The sequence below is a fragment of the Triturus cristatus genome, chromosome 5_1 (genome assembly GCF_964204655.1).
Source record: "Triturus cristatus chromosome 5_1, aTriCri1.1, whole genome shotgun sequence".
In the NCBI taxonomy this organism is placed as follows: Eukaryota; Metazoa; Chordata; class Amphibia; order Caudata; family Salamandridae; genus Triturus; species Triturus cristatus.
Window position 1 is genome coordinate 33,022,244 of NC_140587.1, and position 16,806 is coordinate 33,039,049.

Genomic DNA, 16,806 nt, shown 5'->3' on the forward strand with positions numbered 1-16,806 from the left:
AGGCATGCATGGCTGCTTCTCATCCTGTATCTGTTTTGTGATGAAGGCATGCATGGCTGCTTCTCATCCTGTATCTGTTTTGTGATGAAGACATGCACGGCTGCTTCTCATCCGGTATCTGTTTTGTGATGAAGACATGCACAGCTGCTTCTCATCCGGTATCTGGTTTGTGATGAAGACATGCACGGCTGCTTCTCATTCGGTATCTGTTTTCTGATGAAGGCATGCATGGCTGCTTCTCATCCTGTATCTGTTTTCTGATGAAGGCACGTACAGCTGCTCCTCGTCCTAAATCTGTTTTGTGATGAAGGCACGCATGGCTACTCCTCATCCTGTATCTGTATTGTGATGAAGGTATGCGAGGCTGCTTTGCATCCTGTATCTGTTTTCTGATGAAGGCATGCAGGCATGCATGGCTGCTTCTCATCCTGTATCTGTTTTATGGTGAAGGCATGCATGGCTGCTTCTCATCCTGTATCTGTTTTGTGATGAAGGCTCACACAGCTGCTCCTCGTCCTGTATATGTTTTGTGATGAAGGGACACACGGCTGCTCCTCGTCCTGTATCTGTTTTGTGATGAAGGCATGCAGGCATGCACGGCTGCTTCTCATCCTGTATCTGTTTTGTGATGAAGGCATGCACGGCTGCATCTTGTCCAGTTTTTTGTTGTTGTGATGAAGGCGTGCACGGCTGAGTACCATCATGTATCTTTTTGTGATGAAGGAATACACAGCTACTTCTCATCCTGTATCTGTTTTCTGATGAACGCATGCACGGCTGCTCCTTGTTCAGTATCTGTTTTGTTATGAAGGCATGCACGGCTGCTTCTCTTCCTGTATATGTATTGTGATGAAGGCATGCACAGCTGCTTCTCATCCTGTATCTGTTTTGTAGTGAAGGCATGCACATCGGCTTCTCATCCTGTATCTGTTTTGTGATGAAGGCACGAACTGCTGCTTCTCATCCTGTATCTGTTTTGTGAGGAAGGCATGCACGGCTTCTTCTCATTCTGTATCTGTTTTGTGAGGAATGCATGCACGGCTGCTTCTCATCCTCTATCTGTTTTGTGATGATGGCACGCACAGCTGCTTCTCATCCTGTATCTGTTTTGTTATGAAGGCATGCACGGCTGAGTCTCATCCTGTATCTGTTTTGTGATGAAGGCAAGCGTGGCTGCTTCTCATCCTGTATCTGTTTTGTGATGAAGGCAAGCATGGCTACTTCTCATCCTGTATCTGTTTTGTGATGAAGGCAAGCATGGCTGCTTCTCATCCTGTATTTGTTTTGTGATGAAGGCATGTACAGCTGCTTCTCATCCTGTGTCTGTTTTGTGATGTAGGCATGCACAGCTGCTTCTCGTCCTGTATCTGTTTTGTGGTGATGGCGCACACAGCTGCTTCTCATCCTGTATCTGTTTTGTGATGAAGACATGCATGGCTGTTTCTCATCCTGTATCTGTTTTCTGATGAAGGCATGCATGGCTGCTTCTCATCCTGTATCTGTTTTCTGATGAAGTCATGCATGGCTGCTTCTCATCCTGTATCTGTTTTGAGATGAAGGCACGCATAGCTGCTCCTTGTACTGTATCTGTTTTGTGATGAAGGCACGTACGGCTGCTTCTCATCCTGCATCTGTTTTGTGATGAAGGAATGCGCAGCTGCTTCTCAACCTGCATCTGTTTGGTGATGACGGCATGCATGGCTGCTTCTTATCCTGTATCTGTTTTGTGATGAAGGCACGCACAGCTGCTCCTCGTCCTGTATTTGTTTTGTGATGATGGCATGCATGGTTGCTTCTCATCCTGTATCATATTTGGGAAGGTTTAAATTTGTTGTAATATTTTCCAGTGGAATTTCCACCCACAAAGAAATAATACTTCAGGGAGGGGTGATACTTACCATGGGTTCTACTGTGGCTAACAGTTCATTCATATAATCACAAGGAGGGGAGGGAGGGAGAAGCAATGGTCCATTCAGCTTCCATATAATGTCCAAAGTTCAAAAGGGAATGGACCACTTGTACCTGTGTGACCAGGGTCATGGGTTGTTGGTACCTTTCATAAAAACCCTCATACATGTACTCAGGTGGTATATCTTAGTTCTCCGCCTATTCGTAACGTGGCAGCATCATCATAGGGTTGTTTTTGGTATGCTGACCTCTACCAGGAGGTAGACCCACTGGTACTACAGTAGTGTCCAGAAACCAACACATTTTGCAAAAGTGAAGTGCTCAAGTGGAGTGGGATTAAAATTTTCTACATCCTCATTTTTGTGAAATCATTTATGGAGATGTGAAAAGGTTAAAACAACGGTGTGTAGATTGCGTTACTAACCTTACGCACTAGTTTAGTCCATATGTGCGGTCGACATGTTTCAGCCCCATTCCGCCCAGCCAGGTCTGGGGCCTTTCTTCAGGATCTATAGAAGTGAACTGTCGCTATTTGTGCAACAGTGTGAAGTGGGTCGCTGACTTACCACTTAATGATCAGGTAAATAGTACCTGAAGGATCCCTATTGCGGGCCTCTGCGGGGGACCGGCGAGACTCTCCCAGCTTACTGCAACTTCAGGAGTGCTTGCTTGTGCTCGCTCTGAAATCAGTTGCACAAATAGTGACAGCACATGGCTGGGTGGAATGGGGCTGAACCATGTCGACCTCACATATGGACTAAACTAGTGCGTAATATTAGTAATGCAATCTACACATGCACACCTTTGTTTTAACAGGGTGATGCACAATTGCCCATTGATGTCCCTGACAGTTGTAGGTAGTATTCATCCTTCCAGCTGAAGTAGCTGTGGAAAAGTGAAAAGTGTGATAGTTCCAACCAGAAAACTTTCAAATCCTCATCCATTTCGTGATTAACTAGGAACGATTCAACTGCGTTTAATCCCTGTTTGTGTGGGATAGATGTATACAAAGAACATACATCAATTGTGCATAAGGGGAATGCACTGTCTTCATCAAATTCAATAGTGTTAATTTTGTTGAGAAAATCGGTAGTATCTCTTATGTATGTCAACATTTTTTGTACAATAGGTTGTAGATGACGATCGAGATATCTACCTGTGGATTGAAAGACTTAGGGGCTCATTATGATGTCGAGCGGAAAGCCTCCGCCCGACACTGTCTCGAAATCGGGACCGACGACTTGCGGTCGGCGGTTCCAACAAACTGATTACGATGCGACCGAACACTGTTTGGTCGGATTCCCATTGTTTCCTATGGGAGTCCATCTTATGCCAGAGAACCAGCCATAACACAGGCTCCTATGGAGAAATGGGTTGCTTGCAGGAAACCTTGCACCCTGTGGCAAGCACCCCGTGGTGCCATAATCCCATGGGTGGAAACGCTGTACATAGGGGTGTAAGATGTGGATGCGACCCACACGAATACTCCAAGTCACTCCGAACAGATTCGGAATAACCGACCGGTTTACGTTCTGACCGTGGACATCTTAATCGGGCGGTCAGAATGTAAACCGACCGAGTCAGTCGGAAGGGCTCCGACGCGGTTGAGGAGATTCTGACTGTAGGGAGGAGGCTTCCAGCCCAACATCGTAATCTGCCCTGGAGTGTTTATTGTAAAGCAAGAGTTAACCTTCTATTTTAGGAGGTTTGCAGCAATTTCAAGATATTTTTACAGTTTCTGATTACTCAAAAGTGTGTAATTTCTGATATTTATCCCTTTCCATTCACCTCATTACTTGGATTTACCTGCGAGAAAATGTCACTCTAAGTGTCACACATTCAACTGTGTGTCACTCATAAGTGCTCTGAAGCCATGGACATGTCACACATAAGCAATCTATAAACTTGGCAGCTTTGGAACAGATGGATGAAAAGTGAAAGAAAGAGAGGTGAGAAGAAGTGAGCGAAGGTGCTAAATGAGAGAAAAGATGAAGGAAGATCAGAGAGACAGAGAAGAGAGAGGATAGAAGAAGATAAACAGAATGGATGGATGGAAAGAGAGAGAGAAGGAAGAAGTGATTAGTGCTAGTTTGAACAATTTTGCTTGGTTGTCTTTTTGTTCCCAGTGTGGCCCTGGTCAGGTCACTCAGAGTTTCAAAATGCACAAATGCAAAACAAGCGAAACAATCCGGACTCTTCACTGATGTAAATATGATCCTTTAATGGATACTTGGACCACATATGGCATAAGATGATGGAATAGTGCAGCCAGAGTGCAGCCAAAGTGTTTCGCCTTGAATAGGGCTTACTCGGGGCAGTAGTCGAAATCCTCCAATCTAAAAATGGTCACAAATGTACCCGGATCATTGTATAATACACTTCAAATTAGTGCGATATCGTTCCACAACTGTAATTAGTCCCAAGGACAACCTTCTATTTGTCTCCAACTTTTCTTAAAAGTCCGCAATTACTCAACAAACAATGTGGTTTATTCCCAATATGCGTAGTCAAATCCAAGTTCTGATTTCATGTGCTCACTATGGGCCTCATGTAGGTAGCCAAATACCGGTCGGTAACGGCCGATTTTCGGTAAATATGCCGTTACCGACCGGTATTCAGACAAGTGAGATGTAGGAGTCCAAAAACCACTTTTCGGTAAATATGAGGCGGTAAATACCGAATCAGATTTACCGAATTCCAAAATACCGATTCATATTTACCGAAGACATAATTAACGAATCGGTAAACATGAAGTGGTAAATATGAAGTGGTAAAATTTAAAATGACATGTAGGAGCACTCGGTAATTAAGAAATCCAGGAAAATCGGTAAATAAGAGTCGGTAATTAACACGGATTGAAAGCAGGTGGTAACCATCAACAATGCATATTAGCAAACCCAAAATGCAACAGCGTGGACAACATGGCCGCTATGTACGTCATTGCAAGGCGCCTACGTCTACAGGCAGCAGGACTGAGGGTGTGGCGACGGGAGGAACAAATCTACAGACAGCGCATCACACTATTCCAGCTGACTGATGCAGAGATACATGAGAGGTACAGGCTACACCCCGAAACCATCATGGACTTAATCAGGGACCTACACCCACTCCTGGACCAGCCAATAAAAAGGGCGCACGCCATACCCCCACATGTGCAGGTGCTCTGCAGCCTACATCTGTTGGCATCCGGCAGTTATCAGGTGGTGATAGCTGCGGTGGGTGGGGTATCCCAGAGTTGCCTGTCACGTTTCTTCAGGAAGTTCCTGGATGCCATGATGCAGAGAATGCACCACTACATAAGCTTCCCAAACACACAGGCTGCACTGCAGAAAACAAAAACTGACTTTTATCACATGGCACAGTTCCCCCATGTCCTCGGCTGTATTGATGGTACACACATCCCAATCTGTCCACCAGCTGATACAGAGCACATCTACAGGAACAGGAAGTCCACCCACTCCATCAATGTGCAGGTGATCTGTGATGCAGGGAACATCATCACAGATATTGTAGCAAAGTTTCCTGGGAGCACCCACGACTCTTACATCTTCCAGAATAGTGGGATCTACACACGACTGAGTGCCGGAGAATTCAGAGAGGGATACCTGCTAGGTGAGTAACAGTGACGCCCCTTGAAACCTGCAAATCATAGTGTATAGAGGCATGTTACTGATGGTTCCCTTTTACTCATCCAGGGGACAGTGCATATGCATGCCGGTCATTCATCCTCACTCCCTACCTACACCCAGCAACCCAGAGTGAGAGACGATACAACGTGGCACACAAAACAACATGCAATGTGGTGGAGCGCACGTTCGGACTACTGAAGAGCAGGTTCCGCTGCCTGCACAAGAGCGGAGGCGCACGCCAGTACAAACCCATCACCTGCTGCAAGATTATTGCCACTTGTGCAATGCTGCACAACCTTGCCACGAAAAAAGGTACAGGTGTGGAACTAACATATTTTGAGGACAACGAGGATGAGTCAGGCCAGCCAGAGGGCAACGCAGCCAGAGTGCCAACTGCAACAGATGGGAGAGAGAGACGGGCAGAGATCAATGCAACTATTTCTGAGTAAGTAAGGGGACACAGCGAGTTGTGAGAAGTCATGACGTAGTTTTAATGTGGCACCACGCCATGAACACAATAACAGGCCAATCTGGCAAAATGCCATCTATACAATGAGTATGTCCAGGGTTACGTCACCCAATGGCAAGTGGATAAGCAGGGCAACATCAATGTTTGCGCATACGCGCTGCAGTGGTGGATTGCACGGCCTGTGCATCCTCACTAGTGCCAACCCCTAGGCGCCTGCTGCTCCTGCGTGCTTCTGGGACGGGGGGTGTGATGCTGGTGTCGATGCTCTCCGCAGCATCCCCTGCAGCAGTTGTCGACGCCTGACTAGTCAATAGCACCCCTAGTGCACTTGTCACCTGCACCATCCCCCGAAACAGATCGCTGCAGCACTGTGTTAGGCCCTCCTGCATCGTCACAGAGCGCCGGCACAGTAGAGAAGTCGCCGTTGCCAGACGGTTGAGTGCCCTGTTGGTAGTGTCCCTTCTCTGGCGTTCCCGGCGCCGTGCTTCGATGTCAGCATCTAATTTGCTGCACAACTGCTGGATTGACTGGGACATGTCCCGAATGCCCGCAGCCATGCCGCTAATGTTAGTGTCCATGTTGACTAATGTTGTCTTCATCACCCGCATGTGCCTCTGGACTGACATGACTGCCTTTGATTGCAGGCGCTGTTGCTTCAACATTTGGCCCTCGAGCCCCAAGAAGACACCATGGCCGTCAGTGGGTGCTGGTGGACTCTGGACACGCGACCTGCGGCGCCCTCTTGCTTCCGTCTGTGCTGCCTGTGAGGTGTGGGGTACAGTGGCATGGCTCCCTTCCTGGGGCCCGGTGCGGTCTTCTGGGCCCATGCTGTCGTCTGACGAGGTGTCTAAGGCTCGTAGCCTGGCTGCTGGACGCCTCCTCATTCTCACACCTGCAAGCGGAGATGTGGCCGGTGATTCGAACATGAGTGGCGATGCTGGCTCTGGTGGTGGTGATGCTGGCTCTCGGTGAGGTGATGCTGGCTCTGTGTGCGGCGAGGCTGGCTGTGTTGGTGGTGCGGCTGCCAGTGGGCCTGCTCCCTGGTCTGAACTTGTGCTGGCTGGAGGTGATTTATGTGGCCGGTGTGCCGTCTCTCCTGCAGCATGCCCTGTCCTGCATGATGTCACATCTGTGGACAGAAATACAACATTGGCTCAGTGTCCCCGAAGGGCTGCATTGCAAGCGTCAATATCAATCATTTCACATTCCAATATGTCCCCTGTCTCCTTGTGCCTCGAGTGCGTGACATGCCTTGTTGCCCTGTAACATTTACGTCATGGTTAGTGTTGCCCTGACTACATCTCCCGGAATGCATTGCCTGTCTGCACTGACACGTGTGGACTGCAGTGTGATTATCGTTTCACAATTGGGGGATGTGGGATAGGGGTAGGGGGGGCTACATTGCTGTGCTTTCGTCTTACCTTGGTGTGTTGCGGCTCTGGCAGAACTGTCGGCGTCCCCAAGACCCACGACGCTCTCTTGCTCGATTGTGGCCGCCACCAGCTCCTCCAGTTCGGTGAGGGCAGGTGCCCTGTTGGTTCCACCTCCGGTCTGGCTGGCCTCCTTCTGGATGTCGCCCATCTTTCTCTTGGTTACGATCCTGAGGTCATACCATCGCTTTTTGAGGACCTCAATGTCCCTGTGGGTCACTCCCACGGCATTGACCTGCGCCTGGATGGCCAGCCATATGTTGCGCTTTTCCACCTCAGGCACTTGCAGGGATTGCCTTCCAAACAGCTTCTGGTGCTGCTTCACCACCTCCTCCACCAGCACCTGGAGTTCCTTGGGGCTAAATTTCAGCTTCCTCCTCCTTTCCCCTCCGTCTTTCTGTGTTCTCTGGCTGGACATGCTGTTCGTTTACCCGCTCGCACATGCAACGGCTCCCTGCCTCTCCTCTGCACTCCAAGCCTCTCCAGGGTCGGCTAATTATGTACACCTGCCTGGGTGTGGCCACTTCGGATAATTATGTACACCTGCCTGGGTGTGGGCACTTCCTGGTTGGGTGGGCTGTCGTTGCACTGGATTAGCTGTTTCGTCAAGTCATGTGATTGTATTTACCGAATCCGTACATACCGATTCGGTATTTTCCGATTCGGTAAATTCCACCTCGGTATTTTCCGATTCGGTGAATACCACCTCGGTATTTTCCGATTCGGTAAATACCACCTCGGTATTTACCGATTCGGTGAATTCCGATTCGTAATTACCGAATGTTACCGAATCGGTAACTGTTACCGAATTTTTACCTACATATAACTTACCGATTCTAATTTACCGATTCGGTACGGCTCGGTATTTAAGAACCGGTAAAATTTATTTACCTACATGAGGCCCTTTGATAGGTGACACACCTATAATTGATCTTTGTCTGAAATCGTTACTCCATTCAAAATCACTGTGCGGAAATCGCTGTTTTTGAGCCTGACAGCGGGTCGAAAGACACGGCGCCGCACAGTGATTTTGAATGGAGTAACAATGAGAAGCCCACAAGAACCTACAGTTGACATATATACAGAGACCTCTATAAAGGATAACTATTGTATTGCCAGAAGGTCTAGTAAGGCAAACAAAATCTAAACCCACCGCCTGGCTTAAATTGATGTCTAACGTGAGACCTGCATGGTGCCTCACTGGCTGACAGACGTGTAATGGCTACAGATTTACAATTCCTTTGCACTGTCACTAAGTAGATGCAAAGAATTGCAAAGTGATGTTCTCTTTGGCATCACTTTGCATCAATGAAGTGTTCTTGGGGCGGTACTTGGGAGAATTATTGCATATACTCATAAGGCATGACCCAAAGTGAGATCTTCTACAGCAGTCTGATTGAGATTTGCATCAAAATCTAGGGCCTCCTTGACGCGGGTGTCATTAAGAGGACATGTGTTCATTCCTCTACAAAGGCTACTCATTACAGTGCACACCACTCATCCAGTGCATGGAATCCTTTTAAGTTTGCCTAGGGACAGCAATTTGTAGTGGAAGGGTCTGCTGTTGATTTGTTAGAATGGACAAAGATCTCATGTGGATAGCCTAACTTGAACCATGTTCTCTAGGCCTGAAGAAGGGCACTACCACTCTTAAGTACTGTTGAAACATGGGTTGTATGGGAACTAATGGACTGATCCATATCCTCATGGGTTGGTGATTATCCTGTGGAGGGCACACAGAAGTCATCAAAAGTGATCCGGTGGAGCATGGCTGCCAGTACAGGTTACCAACAAGGGGATCAGCGTGGTGAACAAGTGTGGGTAGAAACCACCAATTGGGGCGCACTTGTTGACCGAGGTCCTCTATGTGCCATTATTTGCTATCTTTTAAATCTTTAATTGTTTTACATGTGCTTGTTCTGTAAAGCATCATCTGATGTACATGTTTATGGCGGGTGGTTCTGTACATGATCTATGGTCTGGTTTTATGAAGGAAGCTCTGTCCAAGCCGTTCACATCATCAACGGCAGTGGCTATGACGTAGAGGGGGGTACAGGGATAAACCCATCATCACAGCACGTTGCAGTGGCACTCTCTGGCAAGACGTTATTGGAATTAGTAAACTTGAAGGCGTGCTTTGGGATGTCCCCTAATAATGCTTGTGATTTTCAGACACAATGTGTGCTGCTTGGACGATCAATGTATGTGCTCAGAGGTTGAAGATTGATTTGAAAGTGAAGTATCAGTTTGAAACAAAGGAAAATACTTATAAAGCGCTATACAGTACTGTGTACGGCAAGTAGTTTCTAAGCACTGGCGTGACCCCTGGGAATGGTCTGGTCAGGTCAGAGAGCTGCCATGCCTGACTTTGTGGTGCCCAGCACATCAGAGATCTCTAGCCCTTGGTCCTGCCTGTGGTTGCCTGGATTCCACTCTTTTGTTTTGGGGAGGGGGACTGATAGCCCCCTTGCCTGAATCAATCAATCATTATTTGTAAAGCACTGCTAATCACTGCAATGGTATCCAGGCTCTGGGCACAGCCTAAAACCAGATCTTGAGCCTCTTCATGAAATACACCAGTGATTGTGATGTCTGGAGGGGAAAGGCATTCCAGGACTTAGCAGTGAAGTAGAAGAAGGAACAGCCTCTAAGATGGCTTTGGTGGATGTGTGGTGTCTGTGTGAGGGTGAGGGAGGTGGAGAAAAGGTCTCTGGATGGTTGGTGGCAGTTTAGGTGGTAGGTCATGTATGCTGGTCCTTGGCCACTGCGGTGGCTCCTGCATATGTGTGGGGTCTGTGTGAGGGCGAGGGAGGTGGAGCGAAGGTCTCTGGATTGTTGGTGAAAGTTCAGGCAGTGGGTCATGTATGCTGGTCCTTGGCAACTGATGTGGCTTCAGTGTATGTGTGGTGTCTGTGTGTGGGTGAGGGAGGTGGAGGTGGAGCGAAGGTCTCTGGATCGTTGATGGAAGTGCAGGCGGTGGCTCATGTATGCTGGTCCTTGGCCACCGCGGTGGCTTCAGCGTATGTGTGGGGTCTGTGTGAGGGCGAGGGAGGTGGAGCGAAGGTCTCTGGATTGTTGGTGAAAGTTCAGGCAGTGGGTCATGTATGCTGGTCCTTGGCAACTGCTGTGGCTTCAGTGTATGTGTGGTGTCTGTGTGAGGGTGAGGGAGGTGGTGGTGGAGCGAAGGTCTCTGGATCGTTGATGGAAGTGCAGGCGGTGGCTCATGTATGCTGGTCCTTGGCCACCGCGGTGGCTTCAGCGTATGTGTGGGGTCTGTGTGAGGGCGAGGGAGGTGGAGCGAAAGTCTCTGGATTGTTGGTGAAAGTTCAGGCAGTGGGTCATGTATGCTGGTCCTTGGCAACTGCTGTGGCTTCAGTGTATGTGTGGTGTCTGTGTGAGGGTGAGGGAGGTGGTGGTGGAGCGAAGGTCTCTGGATCGTTGATGGAAGTGCAGGCGGTGGCTCATGTATGCTGGTCCTTGGCCACCGCGGTGGCTTCAGCGTATGTGTGGTGTCTGTGTGAGGGTGAGGGAGGTGGAGCGAAGGTCTCTGGATGCTTGGTGGCAGTTCAGGCGGTGGGTCATGTATAGTGCTCATTGGCCACTGCGGTGGCTTCAGCGTATGTGTGGTGTGTGTGTGAGGGTGAGGGTGGTGGAGCGAAGGTCTCTGGATGGTTGGTGGAAGTGCAGGCGGTGGCTCATGTATGCTGGTCCTTGGCCAGCGCGGTGGCTTCAGCGTATGTGTGCTGTCTGTGTGAGGGTGAGGGAGGTGGATCGAAGTTCTCTGGATGGTTGGTGGAAGTGCAGGCGGTGGCTCCTGTATGCTGTTCCTTGGCCACCGCGGTGGCTTCAGTGTATGTGTGGTGTCTGTGTGAGGTTGAGGGAGGTGGATCGAAGTTCTCTGGATGGTTGGTGGAAGTGCAGGCGGTGGCTCCTGTATGCTGGTCCTTGGTCGTGGAGGACCTTGAAGGCAAGCATCAATATCTTGAACTGACATCTTTTCTGGACAGGGAGCCAGTGGAGGTTGTTCATCTTCATCTGTTTTCATTTCACAGTACATTCGTTGAGATGCTACACGTGCATTCAGAAGCCCAGCAATGACGACTGTCAAGACACTGGTAATTGCCCTACAGGATACAACTTCTGTGATACCTTCATCGAAAAGGATAATCAAGGTAAGTGTTGGGAAGGGGCCCACAAAGCTTTTCAGGTCTGAGTAATTCATCTTTAACAGCTTGAGATAGTGCCATATAAGAAATGTCTCATAGTTCTCTAAGAATAGAGGAGGGCACTGGGACCCTGCACTGTAGAATTCTACCAGGTCAGCCTCAGAAATGGAACAAACGTGCAAGTGAGGGTGCCAGAAAAGGGGAATGCACATCTTCCTCTTGTTGAATGCCTATTGGCAGTAGGAGAAGGCTAGAGAAATAACCTGGCAATCACTGAAAGCACACCCATTGCTTTTACATTGATGAGTGCATGATGGGTACTCACAGCCAAGAACGTCTTCCAAGCAGGTGCCAGGAAGAACCATTCCTCATTCGCTTCGTTGCATGAAGAACTTTAAACACAATGGACCTACAGCTGATGTAATGTGGAACGCTAGGTAGAATAAACATAGGAACTTCTTACAAGGACACAAAGTACAATGCATCCCCTCCCATCACAATCAAACACTGAAAGATGACCCAGTCACATCGACACTGTTAGTTTCTTCATCCTCTTCAAATCCTATCCAACATTAGTCGGAACTGTCCACTACTTCTTGGCTGGCACACGCATGATATTTCCACTACCTCTTGTCTGGCAGGCTCATGATCTTTTCACTACCTCTTGTCTGGCAGGCTCATGATCTTTCCACTATCTCTAGTCTGGCACGAGCATGATCTTTCCACCACCTCTTGTCTGGCAGACTCATGATCTTTCCATTACCTCTTGTCTGGCAGGCTCTTGATCTTTCCACTACCTCTTGTCTGGCAGGCTCATGATCTTTCCATTATCTCTAGTCCTGCATGCGCATGATCTTTCCACCACCTCTTGTCTGGCAGGCTCATGATCTTTCCAGTATCTCTAGTCTGGCATGCACATGATCTTTCCACTACTTCTTGTCTGACAGGCTCATGATCTTTCCATTACCTCTTGTCTGGCAGGCTCATGATCTTTCCACTATCTCTAGTCTGGCACGCGCATGCTCTATCCACTACCAATTGTCTGGCAAGCGCATAATCTTTCCACTACCTCTTGTCTGGCATGCGCATGATCTTTCCACTACCTCTTGTGCGGCACGCTCATGATCTTTTCACTACCTCTTGTCTGACAGGCTCATGATCTTTCCACTATCTCTAGTCTGGCACGCGCATGATCTTTCCACTACCTCTTGTCTGGCACACGCATGATCTTTCCACTACCTCTTGTTTGGCACATGCATGATCTTTCCACTACCTCTTGTCTGGCACGTACATGATGTTTCCACTATCTCTTGTCTGGAACACGCATGATCTTTCCAATACCTCTTGTCTGGCACGCTCATGATGTTTCCACTACCTCTTGTCTGGAACACGCATGATCTTTCCACTACCTCTTGTCTGGTACGCTCATGATCTTTCCATTACCTCTTGTCTGGCACGCTCATGATCTTTCCACTTCCTCTTGTCTGGCAGGCTCATTATCTTTCCACTACCTCTAGTCTGGCATGTGCATGATCTTTCAACTTCCTCTTGTCTAGCAGGCTTATGATCTTTCCACTATCTCTAGTCTTACACGTGCATGATCTTTCCACTAGCTCTAGTCAGGCACGCTCATGATCTTTCCACTACCTTTTGTCTGGCAGGCTCACGATCTTTCCACTACCTCTAGTCTGGCACACACACAATATTTCCACTACCTCTTGTTTGGCAGGCTCATGATCTTTCCACTACCTCTAGTCTGGCAGGCTCATGATCTTTCCATTACCTCTCGTCTGGCAGGCTCATGATCTTTCCACTACCTCTTGTTTGGCACGCTCACGATCTTTCCACTATCTCTTGTCTGGCATGAGCATGATCTTTCCACTACCTCTTGTCTGGCACATGCATGATCTTTCCACTACCTATTGTCTGGCGGGCTCATGACTTTTCCACTACCACTTGTCTGACACGCGCATGATCTTTCCACTATCTTTTGTCTGGCAGGCTCACGATCTTTCCACTACCTTTAGTCTGGCACACACACGATATTTCCACTACCTCTTGTCTGGCAGGCTCATGATCTTTCCACTACCTCTAGTCTGGCAGGCTCATGATATTTCCACTACCTCTCGTCTAGCAGGCTCATGATCTTTCCACTACCTGTTATTTGGCATGCTCATTATCTTTCCACTACCTCTTGTCTGGCATTCTCATGATTTTTCCACTACCACTTGTCTGGCACGCGTATGATCTTTCCACTTCCTTTTGTCTGGCATGAATATGATCGTTCCACTACCTCTTGTCTGGTACATGCATGATCTTTCCACTAAGTCTTGTCTGGCACACGCATGATCTTTCCTCTACCTCTTGTCTGGCAGGCTCATGATCTTTCCACTACCTCTTGTCTGGCAGGCTCATGATCTTTCTACTTCCTCTTGTTTGGCACACACATGATCTTTCCACTACCTCTTGTCTGACTTGCTCATGATCTTTCCACTACCTCTTGTCTGGCAGGTTTATGATCTTTCCATTAACTCTTGTCTGGCACGCTCATGATCTTTGCACTTCCTCTTGTCTGGCAGGCTCATGATCTTTCCACTACCTCTTGTCTGGCAGGCTCTTGATCTTTCCACTATCTCTAGTCTGGCACGCGCATGCTCTATCCACTACCTATTCTCTGGCAAGCGCATAATCTTTCCACTACCTCTTGTCTGGCATGCGCATGATCTTTCCACTACCTCTTGTCGGGCACGCTCATGATCTTTTCACTACCTCTTGTCTGACAGGCTCATGATCTTTCCACTATCTCTAGTCTGGCATGCGCATGATCTGTCCACTACCTCTTGTCTGGCACACGCATGATCTTTCCACTACCTCTTGTCTGGCATGCACATAATCTTTCCACTACCTCTTGTTTGGCACATGCATGATCTTTCCACTTCCTCTTGTCTGGCACGTACATGATGTTTCCACTATCTCTTGTCTGGAACACACATGATCTTTCCAATACCTCTTGTCTGGCAGGCTCATGATGTTTCCACTACCTCTTGTCTGGAACACGCATGATCTTTCCACTACCTCTTGTCTGGTACACTCATGATCTTTCCATTAACTCTTGTCTGGCACATGCATGATCTTTCCACTTCCTCTTGTCTGGCACGAACATGATGTTTCCACTATCTCTTGTCTGGAACACACATGATCTTTCCAATACCTCTTGTCTGGCAGGCTCATGATCTTTCCACTTCCTCTTGTCTGGCAGGCTCATTATCTTTCCACTACCTCTAGTCTGGCATATGCATGATCTTTCAACTTCCTCTTGTCTAGCAGGCTTATGATCTTTCCACTACCTCTAGTCTTACACGTGCATGATCTTTCCACTACCTCTAGTCAGGCACGCTCATGATATTTCCACTACCTTTTGTCTGGCAGGCTCACGATCTTTCCACTACCTCTAGTCTGGCACACACACAATATTTCCACTACCTCTTGTCTGGCAGGCTCATGATCTTTCCACTACCTCTAGTCTGGCAGGCTCATGATCTTTCCATTACCTCTCGTCTGGCAGGCTCATGATCTTTCCACTACCTCTTGTTTGGCACGCTCACGATCTTTCCACTATCTCTTGTCTGGCATGAGCATGATCTTTCCACTACCTCTTGTCTGGCACACGCATGATCTTTCCACTACCTATTGTCTGGCAGGCTCATGACTTTTCCACTACCACTTGTCTGGCACGCGCATGATCTTTCCACTACCTTTTGTCTGGCAGGCTCACGATCTTTCCACTACCTCTAGTCTGGCACACACACCATATTTCCCCTACCTCTCGTCTGGCAGGCTCATGATCTTTCCACTACCTCTCGTCTGGCAGGCTCATGATCTTTCCACTACCTGTTATTTGGCACGCTCATTATCTTTCCACTACCTCTTGTCTGGCACACTCATGATCTTTCCACTACCTATTGTCTGGCAGGCTCATGATTTTTCCACCACCACTTGTCTGGCACGCGTACGATCTTTCCACTTCCTTTTGTCTGGCATGAATATGATCTTTCCACTACCTCTTGTCTGGTACATGCATGATCTTTCCACTAAGTCTTGTCTGGCACACGCATGATCTTTCCTCTACCTCTTGTCTGGCAGGCTCATGATCTTTCCACTACCTCTTGTCTGGCAGGCTCATGATCTTTCCACTTCCTCTTGTCTGGCACACACACGATCTTTCCACTACCTCTTGTCTGACTTGCTCATGATCTTTCCGTTAGTTCTTGTCTGGCACGCTCATGATCTTTGCACTTCCTCTTGTCTGGCAGGCCTGTGATCTTTCCACTACCTCTTGTCTGACAGGCTCATGATCTTTCCACCACCTCTTGTCTGGCACGCTCATGATCTTTCCACTTTCTCCTGTCTGGCACACGCATGATTTTTCCACTACCTCTTGTCTGGCAGGCTCAGGATCTTACCACTACCTCTTGTCTGGCACACACATGATCTTTCCACTACCTCTTGTCTGACTTGCTCATGATCTTTCCACTACCTCTTGTCTGGCAGGCTTATGATCTTTCCATTAACTCTTGTCTGGCACGCTCATGATCTTTGCACTTCCTCTTGTCTGGCAGGCCTGTGATCTTTCCACTTCCTCTTGTCTGGCAGGCCTGTGATCTTTCCACTACCTCTTGTCTGACAGGCTAATAATCTTTCCACCACCTCTTGTCCGCCACGCTCATGATCTTTCCACTTTCTCCTGTCTGGCACACGCATAATCTTTCCACTAACTCTTGTCTGGCAGGCTCATGACCTTTCCACTACCTCTTGTCTGGCAGGCTCATGATCTTTTAAGTACCTCTTGTCTTGCAAGCTCATGATCTTTTCAGTACCTCTAGTCTAGCAGGCTCATGATCTTTTAAGTACCTCTTGTCTTGCAAGCTCATGATCTTTTAAGTACCTCTAGTCTAGCAGGCTCATGATCTTTTAAGTACCTCTTGTCTGGCAGTCTCATGATCTTTTAAGTGCCTCTTGTCTTGCACGCTCATGATCTTTTAAGTACCTCTTGTCTGGCAGTCTCATGATCTTTTAAGTGCCTCTTGTCTTGCACGCTCATGATCTTTCCACTTCCTCTTGTCTGGCAGGCTCATGACCTTTCCACTACCTCGTGTCTGGCAAGCTCATGATCTTTCCACTACCTCTTGTCTGGCAGGCTCATG

The 16,806-nt window shown here is 48.1% G+C and overlaps 1 protein-coding gene across 2 annotated transcripts in view; it reads left to right on the forward strand.

Annotated features, from left to right (window-relative positions):
* The window catches only part of LOC146830016 (lymphocyte antigen 6E-like), a 196,332-nt gene that overhangs the window by 59,775 nt on the left and 119,751 nt on the right, over window positions 1–16,806 (forward strand). For both annotated transcript variants that reach the window (XR_014961125.1, XM_085604012.1), the window contains exon 2: window positions 11,489–11,608. Coding sequence is in view for 1 of the 2 variants with exons in the window: in XM_085604012.1 (XP_085460138.1) it covers window positions 11,489–11,608 (120 nt within the window). In the remaining variant the exon portion in view is untranslated. The remainder of the gene's footprint in view (window positions 1–11,488; window positions 11,609–16,806) is intronic.